General features: G+C 50.7%; 1 protein-coding gene across 5 annotated transcripts in view; it reads right to left on the minus strand.

The window, feature by feature from the left end:
• The window catches only part of LOC144597448 (coiled-coil domain-containing protein 85C-like), a 187,517-nt gene that overhangs the window by 18,979 nt on the left and 151,576 nt on the right, over positions 1-16,962 (minus strand). For all 5 annotated transcript variants that reach the window (XM_078406863.1, XM_078406859.1, XM_078406862.1 and 2 more), the window contains one exon: positions 9,912-10,025. In XM_078406863.1, the coding sequence (XP_078262989.1) occupies positions 9,912-10,025 (114 nt within the window). The remainder of the gene's footprint in view (positions 1-9,911; positions 10,026-16,962) is intronic.

Below are 16,962 nucleotides of genomic sequence, written 5' to 3' on the forward strand. Positions count from 1 at the left end.
GAGTTTGTACGTTCACCCCGTGACCTGCGTGGGTTTTCTCCGTGATCTTTGGTTGTTGAAAGACTGGAGCGACTAGGCTTGTATACACTGGAATTTAGAAGGATGAGAGGGGATCTTATCGAAACGTATAAGATTATTAAGGGGTTGGACACGTTAGAGGCAGGAAACATGTTCCCAATGTTGGGGGAGTCCAGAACAAGGGGCCACAGTTTAAGAATAAGGGGTAGGCCATTTAGAACTGAGATGAGGAAAAACTTTTTCAGTCAGAGAGTTGTGAATCTGTGGAATTCTCTGCCTCAGAAGGCAGTGGAGGCCAATTCTCTGAATGCATTCAAGAGAGAGCTAGATAGTGCTCTTAAGGATAGCGGAGTCAGGGGGTATGGGGAGAAGGCAGGAACGGGGTACTGATTGGGAATGATCAGCCATGATCACATTGAATGGCGGTGCTGGCTCGAAGTGCCGAATGGCCTCCTCCTGCACCTATTGTCTATTGTCTGTTGTTTCCTCCCATACTCCAAGTACGAGCAGGTATGCACGTAAATTGTCTTGGTATAAACGTACAAATTTTCCCTAGCGTATGTAGGATAGTGTTAATGTGCAGGGATTACTGGTCAGTGCGGACCCGGTGGGCCGAAGGGCCTGTTTCCGTGCTGTATCTCTAAACTAAACTAAAACTAAACTCTACCACAAACGAGACTACGATAAATCATTAGTTATACCGGCTAACCAGCCATAACAATGCAATCTGAAGTACATGGTGCGGTCCATGTTCATTTGGTGCTGAGGTAGTGTTGTGGTTACGGTTGTGCACGGCAGTTCAAGACCCTGATGATTGGATGGGAAGAAACTGTTCCTGAACCTGGAGGTAGACACAAAGTGCTGGAGTAACTCAGCGGGTCAGGCAGCATCTCTGGTGAAAAAGGATAGGGTGACATGGGGACCCTTCTTCAGTCTGAAGGAGGGGCATGACCTGAAACATCATCCATCATTTTTCTCCAAAGATGCCGCCTGACCCTTTGAGTTACTCCAGCACTTTGTGTCTATCTGTGGTATAAAACCGCATCTGCAGTTCCTTTCCACACACTTGAACCTGGAGGTGATGGTTCTCATGCTCCTACATCTTCTTCTCATAGAAACATAGAAACATAGAAAATAGGTGCAGGAGTAGGCCATTCGGCCCTTCGAGCCTGCACCGCCATTCAATATGATCATGGCTGATCATCCAACTCAGTATCCCGTACCTGCCTTCTCTCCATACCCCCTGATCCCTTGAGCCACAAGGGTCACATCTAACTCCCTCTTAAATATAGCCAATGAACTGGCCTCAACTACCTTCTGTGGCAGAGAATTCCACAGATTCGCCACTCTCTGTGTGAAAAAAAACTTTCTCATCTCTGTCCTAAAAGACTTCCCCCTTATCCTTAAACTGTGACCCCTTGTTCTGGACTTCCCCAACATCAGGAACAATCTTCCTGCATCTAGCCTGTCCAACCTCTTAAGAATTTTGTAAGTTTCTATAAGATCCCCCCTCAATCTTCTAAATTCCAGCGAGTACAAGCCGAGTCTATCCAGTCTTTCTTCATATGAAAGTCCTGCCATCCCAGGAATCAATCTGGTGAACCTTCTCTGTACTCCCTCTATGGCAAGAATCTCAATGGTAGCAACGAGATGGTGGTGTGGCTGGAGTGGTGTGGGTTTTTTAAAAAATGATGTTTGCTGTCTTCTTGAGACAGTACTGCCTCTAGACCCCTTTGAGGGATGGAAAGGTCTTCATAAGTTCATAAGTTATAGGAGCAGAATTAGGCCATTCAGCCCATCACGTCTACTGTACCATTCTATCATGGCTGACCTATCTTTCCCTCTCAACCCCATTCTCCTACCTTGTCCCGCGTCGGACCGAGCAAAGTCTTCATGTGATTGTGCGGGTTTCCAGCCACATCCCCCAAATGTGCTTGTTAGTCGGTGAACTGGACACCGTGGGAAGGAACTGCAGATGCTGGTTTACACCGAAGATAGACACACAATGCTGGAGTAACTCAGCGGGACAGGCAGCATCTCTGGAGAGATGGAATGGGTGAAAACATCCTTCCATATAGAGACGCTGCCTGCCCCGCTGAATTACTCCAGCATTTTGTGTCTAACTGGACACTGTAAACTAGTTCTAGTGTAGGTGAGTAGCCGGGCTGGTGACTGGGAGGTGATAAACTAGGGTTAGTGTTTATGGGTGATTGATGTTTAGCATGGTCATGGTTGGCTGAAAGGGCCTGCTTCCATGCTCCATGACCCTGCGACTAGAGGAAAAACCAACTGAGGCATGACTGGCAAAAGTGATAATGCTTTTTAAAATAAGACACTGGTTGAGAAAGGGCGGCCACGGTGGCGCAACGGTAGAGTTGCCACCTTACAGCGCTTGCAGAGCCAGAGACCCGGGTTCCATCCCGACCGCGGGCGCCGTCTGTACGGAGTTTGCACGTGACCTGCGTGGGTTTTCTCCGAGATCTTCGGTTTCCTCCCACACTCCAAAGACGTGCAGGTATGTAGGTTAATTGGCTTCTTATAAATGTAAATTGTCCCTAGTGTGTGTAGGATAGTGTTAATGTACGGGGATCGCTGGTCAGCGCGGACCCGATGGGCCGAAGGGCCTGTTCCCACGCTGCATCTCTAAACTAAACTAAACTAAACCCACTGAAGCGGCCCCATTAACTGCCGGCGTGGAGTCATGAGGATGGAGCTGTCAAATCTGTTCTCGTCAGGAGAGTGACTCATTCCTGCTGGAATAATCTGCATCTGTTAACTGCCTCCATCAGTCGCTGCTCATTCTCAGCTCTCAAAGACCAAAGGCGGCAGATTGCTTCTCATTTGAGAGGTCAGACCAGCGCAAATCTAATACCCATGATCTTTCTGTTTATGCTTCCCACGGCTTGGTTTGGGAACAGTTCATTTTTAGTTTACAGGTACAGCCTGGAAACAGGCCCTCCGGCCCACTGAGTCCGCGCCGATCCAGCGATCCCCGCACACTAACGCTATCCTACACACACCAGGGACAATTTACATTTATACCAAGCCAATTAAACTACAAACCCGCAGGTCTTTGGAGTGTGGGAGGAAACTGATGATCTTGGAGAAAATCCACGCAGGTCACGGGGAGAACGTACAAACTCCGTACAGACAGCACCCGCGGTCAGGATCAAACCTGGATCTCTGGCACCGTAAAGCAGTAGCTCTACCTCTACACCACTGTGCCGTCCCCGTCAGCTCCATCTAGGACCCCAAAAAACTGCAGCGAATTGTGGACGCAGCCCAGACCATCACACAAACCAACCTCAACCCTTCCATTGACTCCATTTATACCTCACGCTGCCTCGGCGAGGCCGGCAGCATCATCAAGGACGAGTCGCACCCTGGCCACTCCCTCTCCCCCCTCTTCCATCCGTCAACTGGGTTGAGACTCTTCCTCAGACTGAAGAAGGGTCTCGACCCAAAACGTCACCTATTCCTTTTCTCCGGAGTTGCTGCTTGTTCCGCTGAGTTATTCCAGCATTTTGATGTCTGTCTTCAGTGTAAGCCAGCATCTGCAGTTGCATCCGGCATATTTGGTGTAACTTGACTGCCTTGGTTGCTACGTTGCAATAGTGAAGGCGGTTCTAAAGTCACCTTTGGTTGTAGAACTGTTTTGCGACTATCAAAAGTGTTGAGCTGTTGTTTACATAATGCAATCACGATATTCAACGGCTGTTGTAAAAGAGTGCGTTGAGGTTCCGATGATTGTCCAAACTGGTTCACTCATTTGAATCCAAGTACATTTTTTCCCCATTTCCACCTTCCTAATGCACAGAGATGGTCCTTTTAGTGTAGTTTTGTTCAGTTTAGTTTATTGTCACGTGTACCGAGGTACAGTGAAGAGCTTTTGTTGCGTGCTATCCAGCTAGCAGAAAGACAAATCATGACTACACTCCAGCCATTCACTGTGTCTGTCAGTGCGGAGATTTATAAGTGCGGACCGATTGTAAGGTGTGTTTCTGTGGTTAGCACACAAATAGACACCTGGGTTGTGCGCCATCTTGGAAGCAGAGATACAACACAGCAACAGCCCTACCGCGCCCGCGCCGACCAGCAATCCCCGCACGCTAACGCTCTCCTACACACACTGCGGACAACTTACAATTATACCTAAGCCAATTAACCTACAAATCTGTACGTCTTTGGAGAGTGGGAGGAAACCGGAGATCCCGGAGAAAACCCACGCAGGTCACGGGGGAGAACGTACTGTACAGACAAGCACACGTAGTCGGGATCGAACCCGGGTCTCTGGCGCTGTAAGGCAGCAACTCTACCGCTGCGCCACCGTGTCTACCCTTGACCCAGCTGCTCGGTACACGGGACTATTCGTGAAGTCAAGAGCACAATAGGGTTTTGTTTTTTGCCTGGGCCTCTCTCAGAATACACGACACAAAGGTAAATGACAGGCTCATACTCTGACTCCACTATAGCTGTGCCACATGCCTCCCAAGGCTGGTCCAAATTGCCGTTGCTTCAGTCCCGATCCCAGCAGGAATTTATCACGCCGCACGCTGCTGCCAATTACACAGAGAGCATCGCTTTTACCTCCACGAGTATACGGCCTTAAGTGAATATGAAGGGGGGGTAATTTAGACAAACAACCTTGCGCTTATCATGGACTCACAGAGCCGCACGTCATTATTCATGTCGCTGTTCAGCCACACAGGTCATTAGTGATGAAACTGTGCCTGTGCGAGTGCAATTAGGTGTGGAATTATGCCTGACTTGATGGGATTATATCTCTCTCTGCAACCATGCATAAAGGGCACAGCTAAATGAGGCAGCGCAGCAGAGGACGCGAAGGCAAACCTTGCCTTGAGAGCTCGGCTCCTCAAATCATCCACTTGGCTTAAGACTTTGCAGGAGATTCACGGCTCTCTCCCTGATTTTTCCCCCTTTCGTGTTCCGTCAGCCGTGATAATCTTTTAATACGTGCACGATCTTTTTTTGATTGTGTCTGCGGGCATGTGACCAGGGATGGTTTAAGTTAATCTGTTGGCCTCTCTTTCTGTTACTGTTTCATCACGGACCACATTCTGGCCTTTTCGAATGAATTCCATTAAGTTCAAAGACACGTCTGGGCGGTCACGGTGGTGCAGCGGTAGAGTTGCTGCCTTACAGCGAATGCAGCGCCGGAGACCCGGGTTCGATCCCGACTACAGGCGCTGTCTGTACGGAGTTTGTACGCTCTCCCCGTGACCTGCGTGGGTTTTCTCCAAGATCTTCGGTTTCCTCCCCCACTCCAAAGACGTACAGGTTTGTAGGTTAATTGGCTTGGTAAACGTAAAAATTGACCCTAGTGGGTGTCGGATGGTGTTAATGTGCAGGGATCGCTGGTCGGCACAGACCCGGCGGGCCGAAGGGCCTGGTTTCCGCGTTGTATCTCAAAACTAAACTAAACTAAACATGGAATGGGCACCAATCATCGGCTCAAACTCCGCACAAGAATCGGAATGAGGAATGGTTCAATTGCCTGATAACAGTTTCTTCCCAGCAGTTATCAGGCAACTGAACCATCTGATCACCAACAACTAGAGAATGGTCCTCACCTACCATCTACCTCACTGGAGTCCCTCTGACCATCTTTACTTTTTTTTTCCAAATATTTTTTCAAATATTTACAGTATGCACAATACGAAATAATTCAAAACTAAACCCACCACCATAATACAAGTCAAACAAATATTTTTCAATATCAAATATGTGCTCTTCAGCAACTATATCACTGTCTTTATCAATAGACAATAGGTGCAGGAGGAGGCCATTCGGCCCTTCGAGCCAGCACCGCCATTCAATGTGATCATGGCTGATCATTCTCAATCAGTACCCCGTTCCTGCCTTCTCCCCATACCCCCTGACTCCGCTATCCTTAAGAGCTCTATCCAGTCAAATGTGCTTTGATTTTAATATTTATTTATGCCAACCTTCCACCCCATAATTTTCCAAATGACAATATAATTAATAACACTATCTGGTCAGTTTATCCTTCACCCTTTTTTAAGATGATATCTGAATCTTCAGATAGATCATCTCCTTCCATTCTGCATGTGGTATGTCATAAGCAACACCCACATGACTAGTAATGTATACACTTGCAAGAAAGATTGATGTATTTGATTCATGGCTATTAAAGTACAGCTTCTTTTTGTAATTGTAAATCCTGTCAAATGTCAATATACATTGGATGTTGAACAGGACAAACCATCCAATGGGTGTAGAGATAACGTGTGTTCCACTCCATGAAGGGGACTGATTGAGAATGATCAGCCATGATCGCATTGAATGGCGGTGCTGGCTCGAAGGGCCGAATGGCCTACTCCTGCACCTATTGTCTATTGTCTATTGACTGAAATTGGCAAAATTTACTCGTTTCACTTCACTCCTCTACCAAAATAAAATAATGATGCGTTCCACCCCCCGCGGTGCCCAGTGGTCCCGGAATTCCCCCAGGGTGCCCGTGGACAGCGTGTAGTCCCTCGCTAACCCCACCCGGGCGCGGACTTAACCCCGGAAAAGGGGCAGGCAGCCGGCTCAGGAAGAGCCCTCTTCCGCCTGGTGCCGTGACTCGCGGATGGCCAGCTTGGCCAGACCCAGGAGCAACCCAACCAGGACATCTTCGACACTACCCTCTCCCCTACGCACAGGGTGTCCAAAGATGAGGATGGTCGGTGTGAAGGCAAGGAGCAGCCCCTTTAGATATTGGAACAGATGCTGCAACCTCACACACCCCACGCTGCTGGACTTTATCTATCACTAAACAATATTCCCTTTATTCAGAAGCTGTACTCTGTGGACAGCTTGATTGTATTTCGTGTATAGCCTTTCCGCTGACTGGATAGCACGCAACAGAAAAGTTTTTCACTGTACCTCTGTACACGTGACAACAATAAACTGAACTAAACGAAATAAGTAGAGTCCCGACTTACCGGCTAGGTGTAGCCATGTTCTCCAGAGATGCTGCCTGACCCGCTGAGCACATTCCATAACATTGTGTTTATTTTCTACACAAGAATCCTCTGGTCATCATTCACCACATTTCTCCCCCAACATTTCTACCTGGTTTCCGAGTTATGGCTTCAGTGCCTCAATGTGATCCAAATTCTAAACCTTCTCCAGCTAAAGAAGCTTCTCTGAAATTCCCTATTGGATGTATTATCTTTTAATCACATAGAAACAGAAAATAGGTGCAGGAGGAGGGCATTTGGCCCTTCGAGCCAGCACCGCCATTCATGGTGATCATGGCTGATCATCCACAATCAGTTACCCGTGCCTGCCTTCTCCCCATATCCCTTGATTCCACTAGCCCCTAGAGCTCTATCTAACTCTCTTTTAAATTCATCCAGTGAATTGGCCGCCACTGCCTTCTGTGGCAGAGAATTCCACAAATTCACAACTCTCTGGGTGAAAAAGTTTTTTCTCGCCTCAGTTTTAAATGGCCTCCCCTTTATTCTGGAACTGTGGCCCCTGCTTCTGGACTCCCCCAACATTGGGAACAATCTTCCTGCATCCAGCTTGTCCAGTCCTTTTATAATTTTATACGGCTTCTGGGCAGGGACCCTTCCATGTGGCGAAGTACATTTCCTGGCTCTCTCAAGCACGTATTTAATCTCTCTGGAACAGTGTTATGATACACATGGTGATAGTGGCTTGGTAGCCCACACAGTCAGTATCAAAGAGTTATGGTAATCACACACCTTGTATGAGATGTCATGGTGATTAGTTTAGTTTAGTTTAGTTTAGAGATACAGTGTGAAAGCAGGCCCTTCGACCCACCGAGTCCATGCCGTCCCATGATCCCTGTACACTTCCACTATCCTACACACTAGGGACAATTTACAATTACACCAAAGCAATTGACCTACAAGCCTGTACGTCTTCGGAGTGTGGGAGGAAACTGGAGCACCCGGAGAAAACCCGCGCAGGTCACGGGTAGAACGTACAAACTCCGTACAGACAGCGCCCGTAGTCAGGATCGAACCTGGCGCTGGAAGGCAGTAACTCTACTGTTGCGTCACCGTGCCGCCTGAGATCACACGGGGTCTGTATCACGGGGTCATGGTCATCACCCAAGTGTATCAGAGGGCCGTAATAAGCACGCACGCTCTTCCGATGTCGGTATGGGTCTCTTGCAGGGTCCTGAACTGGACATTTGAGGCAGCGTTTTTATATTGTACAGACACAAGAGTTAGGTAAAGACCTGCTAAGATTCCACGGGCAAGGCAACCCTGCACTGTCACGTTGGGTTAAGTCAAGTCAAGTCAAGTTTATTTGTCACATACACATACACGATGTGCAGTGAAATGAAAGTGGCAATGCCTGCGGATTGTGCACAAAAAAGAATTACAGTTACAGCATATAAATAAAGTTAATAAGTTACTATAGTGTAGACAAAAATTTAGTCTCTGGAGTTATAAAAGTTGACAGTCCTGATGGCTTGTGGGAAGAAACTCCGTCTCTTCCTCTCCGTTTTCACAGCGTGACAGCGGAGGCGTTTGCCTGACCGTAGCATTGGAACAGTCCATTACTGGGGTGGCAGGGGTCCCTCATAATCTTGCTTGCTCTGGATCCGCACCTCCTGATGTATAGGTCCTGCAGGGGGATGAGTGTAGTTCCCATGGTGCGTTCTGCCGAACGCACTACTCTCTGCAGGGCCTTCCTGTCCTGGGCAGAGCTGTTCCCAAACCAGACTGTAATGTTGCCGGACAGGATGCTCTCTACAGCCCCAGAGTAGAAGCAATGAAGGATCCTCAGAGACACTCTGAATTTCCTCAGCTGTCTAAGGTGGTAAAGGTGCTGCTTTGTCTTACGTCAAATCGTCCTTGTTCCAGATGTACCCTTGCACCATCCCCCAATTTTGAGTTTTGTTCAGACATACAGCATGGAATCAGGCACCTTTGGCCCACCGATCCACACTGACCATCGATATGTTATCCCATTTTCTCATCCGCTCCCCACACACCAAGGTGCAATTCACAGAGGCCAATTAACCTACAAACCCTTACATCTTTGGGATGTTGGGAGGAAACAGGGGGAAACCTATTTGGTCACAGGGAGAAAGTGCAAACTCAACACAGACAGCACCCGAGGTTTGGATCGAACCCGGGTCACTGGCGCTGTGAGGCAATGGCTTTACCAGCTTGCCGCCCTTTTACATTGGTTACATAGATGCACAGAATATCTTGCCCAGAGTGGGGGAATCGAGGACCAGAGGACATCAGTTCAAGGTGAAGGGGAAAAGATTTAATGGGAATCTGAGCGATATCTTTTTCAAAGGGTGGTGGGTGTACGGAACGAGCAGCCAGAGGAGGTAGTTGAGACAGGGACTATCCCAACGTTTAAGAAAGAGTTAAAAAGGCACATGGATAGGACAAGTTTGGAGGGATATGGACCAAGACCAGGCAGGTGGGGTTAGCGTGACTGGGACATGTTGACCAGTGTGGGCAAGTTGGGCTGAAGGGCCTGTTTCAATAGACAATAGACAATAGGTGCAGGAGGAGGCCATTCGGCCCTTCAAGCCAGCACCGCCATTCAATGTGATCATGGCTGATCATTCTCAATCAGTACCCTGTTCCTGCCTTCTTCCCATACCCCGTGACTCCGCTATCCTTAAGAGCTCTATCTAGCTCTCTCTTGAATACATTCAGAGAATTGGCCTGTATCACTCTGTGACTCTCGAACCACTGGCAACATCCAGCATCTCTCTCTCCAGGTTAAAGGTGCAGGTAGCCACGGGCACTCACACGGCACCCCAGCGATGATTGCCTTATTACCAGTTACATCAAACACTCCTTGGTCCAGGCATCCACTGGCACCGTCCCCCGACTCTTTCTGCAATCCCGTACTGTACTCACGTTTTGCATGGGCTCCTGAAATGGCGGCGGCAACGGCGAAGAGTGCGGTGAGTCGGGCTTGTGCGGTGCAGGATAGGCCTTACGGAGAGCCTTCAGATCACCGGCACTTGACTGCTACGGAGGGAAACACATTGCACTTTTTATTGAAGGAAAGATGCTTCCCATTTAGACTGACACGGCCAGGAAACAGGCCCTTCGGTCCAACTTGCCCACACCGACCAACAAGTCCCAGCTACACTAGTCCCACCCTACCGCGTCCTCGACTGGTCAGGAGAAGGGTCTCAACCCGAAACGTCACCCATTCCTTCTCTCCAGAGATGCTGCCCATCCCGTTGAGTTTTTAGTTTTAGTTTTAGTTTTAGAGATACAGCGCGGAAACGGGCCCTTTCGGCCCGCCGGGTCCGCGCCGACCAGCGATCCCCGCACGTTAACACTATCCTGCACACACACTAGGGACAATTTTTACATTTACCAAGCCAATTTACCTGCACGTCTTTGGAGTGTGGGAGGAAACCGAAGATCTCAGAGAAAACCCACGCAGGTCACGGAGAGAAGGTACAAACTCCGTACGGACAGCACCCGTAGTCGGGATCGAACCTGGGTCTCCGGTGCTGCATTCGCTGTAAGGCAGCAACTCTACCGCTGCGCCACCGTGCCGGGCCGCCCTAACTCCAGCTTTTTGTGTCTATCTTCGGCTTTGCACTGTGACAATAAATTAAACTGAATTGTGTTCCAACACCAGCTGCTACACAATCCGTCTCTCCAGCCCCTTTTAATCCCTGCTGTAGAGGGGTCAGAACCTTCTCCAGCCCCAGACTCCTGATACCACGCGGAGGGACCTGTTCATCTGTACAGCTGTCAGCCACTCTCAGATCTGGGCCAGGCATCGCAGCCCCAGAGAGCTGCACTGCTGACCTCCACCACCCCCGCTGCCCCAGAGAGCTGCACTCCTGGCCTCAACCACCCCTGCTGCAGCCCCAGAGCAGTGCATCTATTAAACCTTGCAATACTCAAGGCAGCTCACAGTTGGAGCCGGTGTGACCGGTATTAAACAGTTCAAAGACAGAGGAGGCCTGACACCTTCTCCACAACACATCTCAGTAGTTCAGGACCACTCTCTGATCGCCGTACGACAGTTCAATAGCGTAAGAAAATAACTGCAGATGCTGGTACAAATCGAAGGTATTTATTCACAAGATGCTGGAGTAACTCAGCAGGTCAGGCAGCATCTCAGGAGAGAAGGAATGGGTGACGTTTTGGGTCCAGACTCTTCTTCGTACGATGGTTCAGTCATCAGGGAACTGAAGCATCCTACAGCAACCAGGGAGCAGTCTATCTCATCATAGAAACATAGAAAAATAGGTGCAGGAGTAGGCCGTTCGGCCCTTCGAGCCAGCACCACCATTCAACATGATGAGTCTAAAGAAGGGTCTCGACCCGAAACGTCACCCATTCCTTCTCTCCTGAGATGCTGCCTGACCTGCTGAGTTACTCCAGCATTTTGTGAATAAATACCTTCGATTTGTACCAGCATCTGCAGTTATTGTCTTATACAACATGATCATGGCTGACCATCTAAAATCAGTACCCCGTTCCTGCTTTTTCCCCATATCCCTTGATTCCTTTAGCCCTAAGAGCTAAATCTAACTCGCTTAAAAACATCCAGTGAATTGACCTCCACTGCCTTCTGTGGCAGAGAATTCCACAGATTCACAACTCTCTGGCTGAAAACTTTTTTTTTCTCATCTCAGTCCTAAATGGCCTGCCCCTTATTTGTAAACATGTTTTAAACGCAGTAAATAAAAAATTGGTTATAATCCTCTCGCAAAGGTTACATGCAAAGTGTGCCCTGTGTGTTGTAGCCAATATGAAGTGCCAACAAGAAATTGCCAGGTGCAATCAATGGTTCAATGGTACTCAATTGGTCTGAAGAAGGGTCTCGACCCGAAACATCACCCACTCCTTCTCTCCAGAGATGCTGCCTGTCCCACTGAGTTACTCCAGCATTTTGTGTCTATCTTCGGGACTCTTGTCACATGGTATGGTGAAATTATTTTTTTGCACACGATTCAGATTAAAGTCTTAGTAAACACTAGGCCAAGTGGACCCGTTGGGCCCAAACCTCTCCTGCATTGGTGCAGCACCTCCCCCCTACCCCCTCCCCTCACCCTCCCCCCTCCCATCCCCTCCCCCTTCCATCCCCCTCCCCCCTCCCCATCCATTGGACTAGGCTGGATCCCGGTGTCAGGGGTTATGGGGAGAAGGCAGGAAGGAGAATGGGGTTAGGAGGGAGAGATAAATCGGCCATGATTGAATGGTGGATAGAGCAATGTAGTGTGGAAACAGGCCCTTCAGCCCATCTTGCCCACACCGGCCAACAATGTCCCAGCTACACGATACCCACTTGCCTGCACTTGGTCCATATCCCTCCAAACCTGTCCTAACCATAGAAACATAGAAACATAGAAAATAGGTGCAGGAGGAGGCCATTTGACCCTTCGAGCCAGCACCACCATTCATTGTGATCACGGCTGATCCATGTACCTGTCTAACTGTTTCTTAAACAATGGGATAGTCCCAGCCTCAACTACCTCCTCTGGCAGCTTGTTCCATACATCCACCACCTTTTGTGTGAAGAATGACTTGATGGGCCGAATGGCCTAATTCTGCTCCTATCACTTCTGACCTTATGAACTTACGATTCTGAAATTAGGCGCCAAAACCTGGCAACTCTTGCACGCAGTGTCAATGGACTATTTCTACACACCTTGAATTAATCGGGGATTGTGTTTAGGTTACGCAACACTTTACTGAGCTGTGTGCAAAAGAAAGAATTTCACTGTATGTCACTGTACAACAGACGACAAAGAGCTGCTGAGCATTGAAGAGCCCTAGTCAATTTGTACGCGCGATTGCAATAGAATCATTGAGCAGCCTTCTGTTCAGGTGGACTTGCTCCAGAAATGACACAGCTTGCCATCCTTGAAAGGAACACTTCAGGCTTTCTACTAAAATAAATATATTGGAATTTTCCTCTTCATTCAGCATTACACCTCGGGCAGCTTCCGTGTCATTGTTCATCCCTTCCTCCTGACTTCCTCTCCTCCTCTCACCATCGCTCCATCTGATTCCCTTCCCTCTCCCTGATGGCTCCGTCACTCCTGGCTGCTTTCGCTCGTTCTTCCCAGACTCACGCATGGGGTTCTCGTCAAGATCCAGAAGCCCAAAATACAAATCATGTTTGGCTGAGGATGCTCAGTTTGGGAACACTGCACCGTGGCTAGGCCTGATGCCTATCAACTTCTGTCACTGGGATTGTTCCTAGTGCACATTAGGGTGATATGGTCTTAAGTGATAGCCAAAGGTGCAGTAGGCCATTCGGCCCTTCGAGCCAGCACCACAATTCAATGTGATCATAGCTGATCATTCTCAATCTGTAGCCCGTTCCTGCCTTCTCCCCATACCCCCTGACTCCGCTATCCTTAAGAGCTCTATCTAGCTCTCTCTTGAATGCATTCAGAGAATTGGCCTCCACTGCCTTCTGAGGCAGAGAATTCCACAGATTTACAACTCTCTGTTTTTCCTCGTCTCCATTCTAAATGGCCTACCCCTTATTCTTAAACTGTGGCCCCTGGTTCTGGACTCCCCCAACATCGGGAACATGTTTCCTGCCTCTAACGTGTCCAACCCCTTAATAATCTTATACGTTTCGATAAGATCCCCTCTCATCCTTCTAAATTCCAGCGTACACAAGCCTATTCGCTCCAGTCTTTTAACATATGACAGTCCCGCCATTCCGGGAATTAACCTAGTAAACCTACGCTGCACACCCTCAATAGAGGATGAGATAAAGTGGGATAACATGGTCTGGTACCATTCATCCGTCCCAGATTAGTATGGATTGTTCATTGCACGATGGCGCAGCGGTAGAGTAGCCACCTAGCAGCGCTAGAGACCCGGGTTCGATCCTGACCTCTTTTTTTTTTTTTTTTTTTTTTTTTTTTTTAATATATAAAAGTTTTATTCCAAAGAAAAACATACAAACATACTATGCAAAATGTGATCAAACAAAAGCCGCCTGTATCGGCAGTTTACAAATTAAACAATTATCACATTAAAATCCCGCCATCTCTGTCAACAATACATTCAACCCCCCGCGGCGACCAGCGTTCCCGGAAGGCCACCAGAGTCCCCGTGGACACCGCGTGTTCCCTCTCCAGGGACACGCGGGCACGGACGTAAGCCCGGAACAGGGGTAGGCAGCCGACTTCTGTGAGGCCGTCGACTGCCCGCTGCCTGGACCCGCGGATGGCCATCTTGGCCAGGCCCAGGAGCAGACCGACAGGGAGACCCTCTCCTCCCTCCTGACCCTCCCCCCTCTGTACCGGGTGCCCAAAAATTAAAATCGTAGGGCTAAAATGGAGCCAGAACTTGAGGAGCAGCCCCTTCAGATACTGGAACAGGGGCTGTAACCTCACGCACTCTGTATACAAATGGTACACGGTCTCCTCCTCACCGCAGAAGTGACAGGCGGCAGACGAGACCGTGAACCGGCTCAAGTATCTGTTACAGGCTATAGCCTTATGCAACACTCTCCACCCCAGGTCCCCGATGTAAAGCGGGAGGACCCCCTTATAGAGAGACCTCCACTGGGGACCGCTCCCGCCGTCAGGTGGTAACACGGACCGCCAGGGCGTGTCCGGACGGAAGACGAGAGCGAGGAAGTGGAGAGTGTGCAGGAGCAGCCTGTACAAAACGCGCCTCTCCGCGTCACGGAACGGCACGCTGGGCATCTGGGAAAGGCGGCTCATATTGCGTGGGGCCGGCTCTCGGGAAGGGACCCGTGCCGTGGGCCCGATGAGCAATTCCGACGGAGCGGGGGTAAGCCCAGTCGGAATCGCTCCACGCACACGCCTCTCCTCGACACCCACCGTGACAGGGTGAGGACCGGCCCCCCTCACAACCACAGCACCCCCCTCCCCCTGAGGAGCAGCGCCCTGGCTGAAGGTGACCAAATTCCTGGCTCTCAGGAGATCACGGTAAAAACCAGGCAACTCCCGCCTAGCGCGCTGACTCATGCCCGCTACCGGGAGCCGTGATCCCTCCTGGAGGCAGCGCCCCTGGCAGAAAAAGTACGTGGCCAGCGTGTGCCATCTGGGAGGGCACTCGGAGTACACGTACCTCCGCAAGGTCCTGAGTCGGAGGGCTGCCACCTGAGTGCGGACGCAGACCAGCGCCTGACCGCCCTCCTCCAACGGGAGACTCAGAACCCCAGCAGAGACCCAGTGGTTCCTCTCACCCCAGAAGAAGTTAACTAACCTCCTCTGTATCATGGCGATGAAACGAGAGGACGGGACCAGAGTGGCCAGCCGGTACCACAGCAGAGAGGCCACCAGCTGGTTTATGACCAAAGCCCTACCCCGATATGATAACACACCAAGGAGGCCTGACCAGCGCCCCACACGGGCGACCACCTTCGCCTCCAGCTCCTGCCAATTCGCCTGCCAAGCCCCCTCAGTGGGACTCAGGTAGATCCCCAGATAGAGGAGGTGCGTGGTGCTCCACGCAAAAGCTGCCATCTCCTCCGGCAGGGAGTCCACCTGCCACTGACCCACCAAGAGCCCAGCACACTTCCCCCAGTTGATCCTGGCGGAGGATGCGGCTGAGAACACCCGCTGGCACTCACGCATCCTCCGCAGGTCAACCGGGTCGGTGAACATTAGTAACACATCGTCGGCGTAGGCCGAGAGAACCACCTCCACCCCCGGCCCCGGCAAATCCAAACCTGCCAGCCGCCTCCGTAGGAGACACAGGAATGGCTCCACACAGAGGGAATAAAGCTGGCCGGACATGGGGCATCCCTGACGAACCCCCCTTCCAAAGTGAATGGGAGCCAACAGAGAGCCATTGACCTTGACCAGGCACTCTGCGGCAGCGTATAGGAGCCGGACCCGGGCCACAAAATGGGGTCCGAATCCAAACGCCCGCAGAGTCCCGAGAAGGTAGTCGTGTCCCACCCGGTCAAACGCTTTCTCCTGGTCAAGGGAGAGAAAGGCAACTGACTGACCAGCCCTCTGGCACAGATGGATCAGGTCCCGGACCAGATGGATATTGTCCTGGATGGACCGGCCCGGGACTGTGTAGGACTGGTCAGGGTGGATCACATGGGACAGCATGGGCCCCAGGCGATTGGCCAATGCCCGTGCAAAGACTTTGTAACCCGTACTGAGAAGAGAGACCGGGCGCCAGTTCTTCAAGAGGCGGAGATCGCCCTTCTTGGGCAGCAGGACGACGACTGCCCTGCGCCACGAGAAGGGCATCTCCCCGGTCGCCAGGCTCTCCCCCAACACCTTCACATAGTCGCCCCCCAGGACACCCCAGAAGGCTCGAAGAAACTCCACAGTCAGCCCATCCAGCCCCGGAGACTTGCCCCTACTGAGCTGGTGCAGGGCACCAGTCAACTCCTCCAGAGTTAGGGGATCATCGAGGCGCTCAGCCACCTCTTTGCACACTACGGGTAAGCCCTCCCACAGCACCCCTTGTGCCTCCTCACTAGATGTTCCCTCGGAGAACAGAGTGTCATAGAACGACCTAACTGAGGCACCGATCCTCTCTGGATCCGTGACGGAGGAGCCATCGTCCACAAGCAACTCGACAAACTGCCTGCGGGCACCTCGGCACTTCTCCAGGGAGAAGAAAAAGGGGGAGGCGCGGTCCAGATCGTGCAACATCTGGACTCGCGACCTCACATACGCGCCCCGGGACCTCCTCAGCTGCAAGTCCCTCAGTGCCCCTTTCTTCTCCTGGTACTCCTCCCACTCACATGAGTCCCCCTCCGTCTGACCCAGGCGAGACTCCGAGTCGAGCAACTCTCTCTCAAGCCGTCCGATCTCGGAGTCCCGCCCCTTGGTCGACCCCCTCGTGTAGTCCTGGCAAAACAGACGGACGTAAGCCTTCCCTACATCCCACCACTGCCTTAGGGAAGGGAAACGCCCCTGCCTTTCCCTCCACTCCGCCCAGAACTGCTTGAATGAATCCCGGAACCGGCGCT

Source organism: Rhinoraja longicauda, chromosome 10 (genome assembly GCF_053455715.1).
Source record: "Rhinoraja longicauda isolate Sanriku21f chromosome 10, sRhiLon1.1, whole genome shotgun sequence".
NCBI classification, from domain to species: Eukaryota; Metazoa; Chordata; class Chondrichthyes; order Rajiformes; family Arhynchobatidae; genus Rhinoraja; species Rhinoraja longicauda.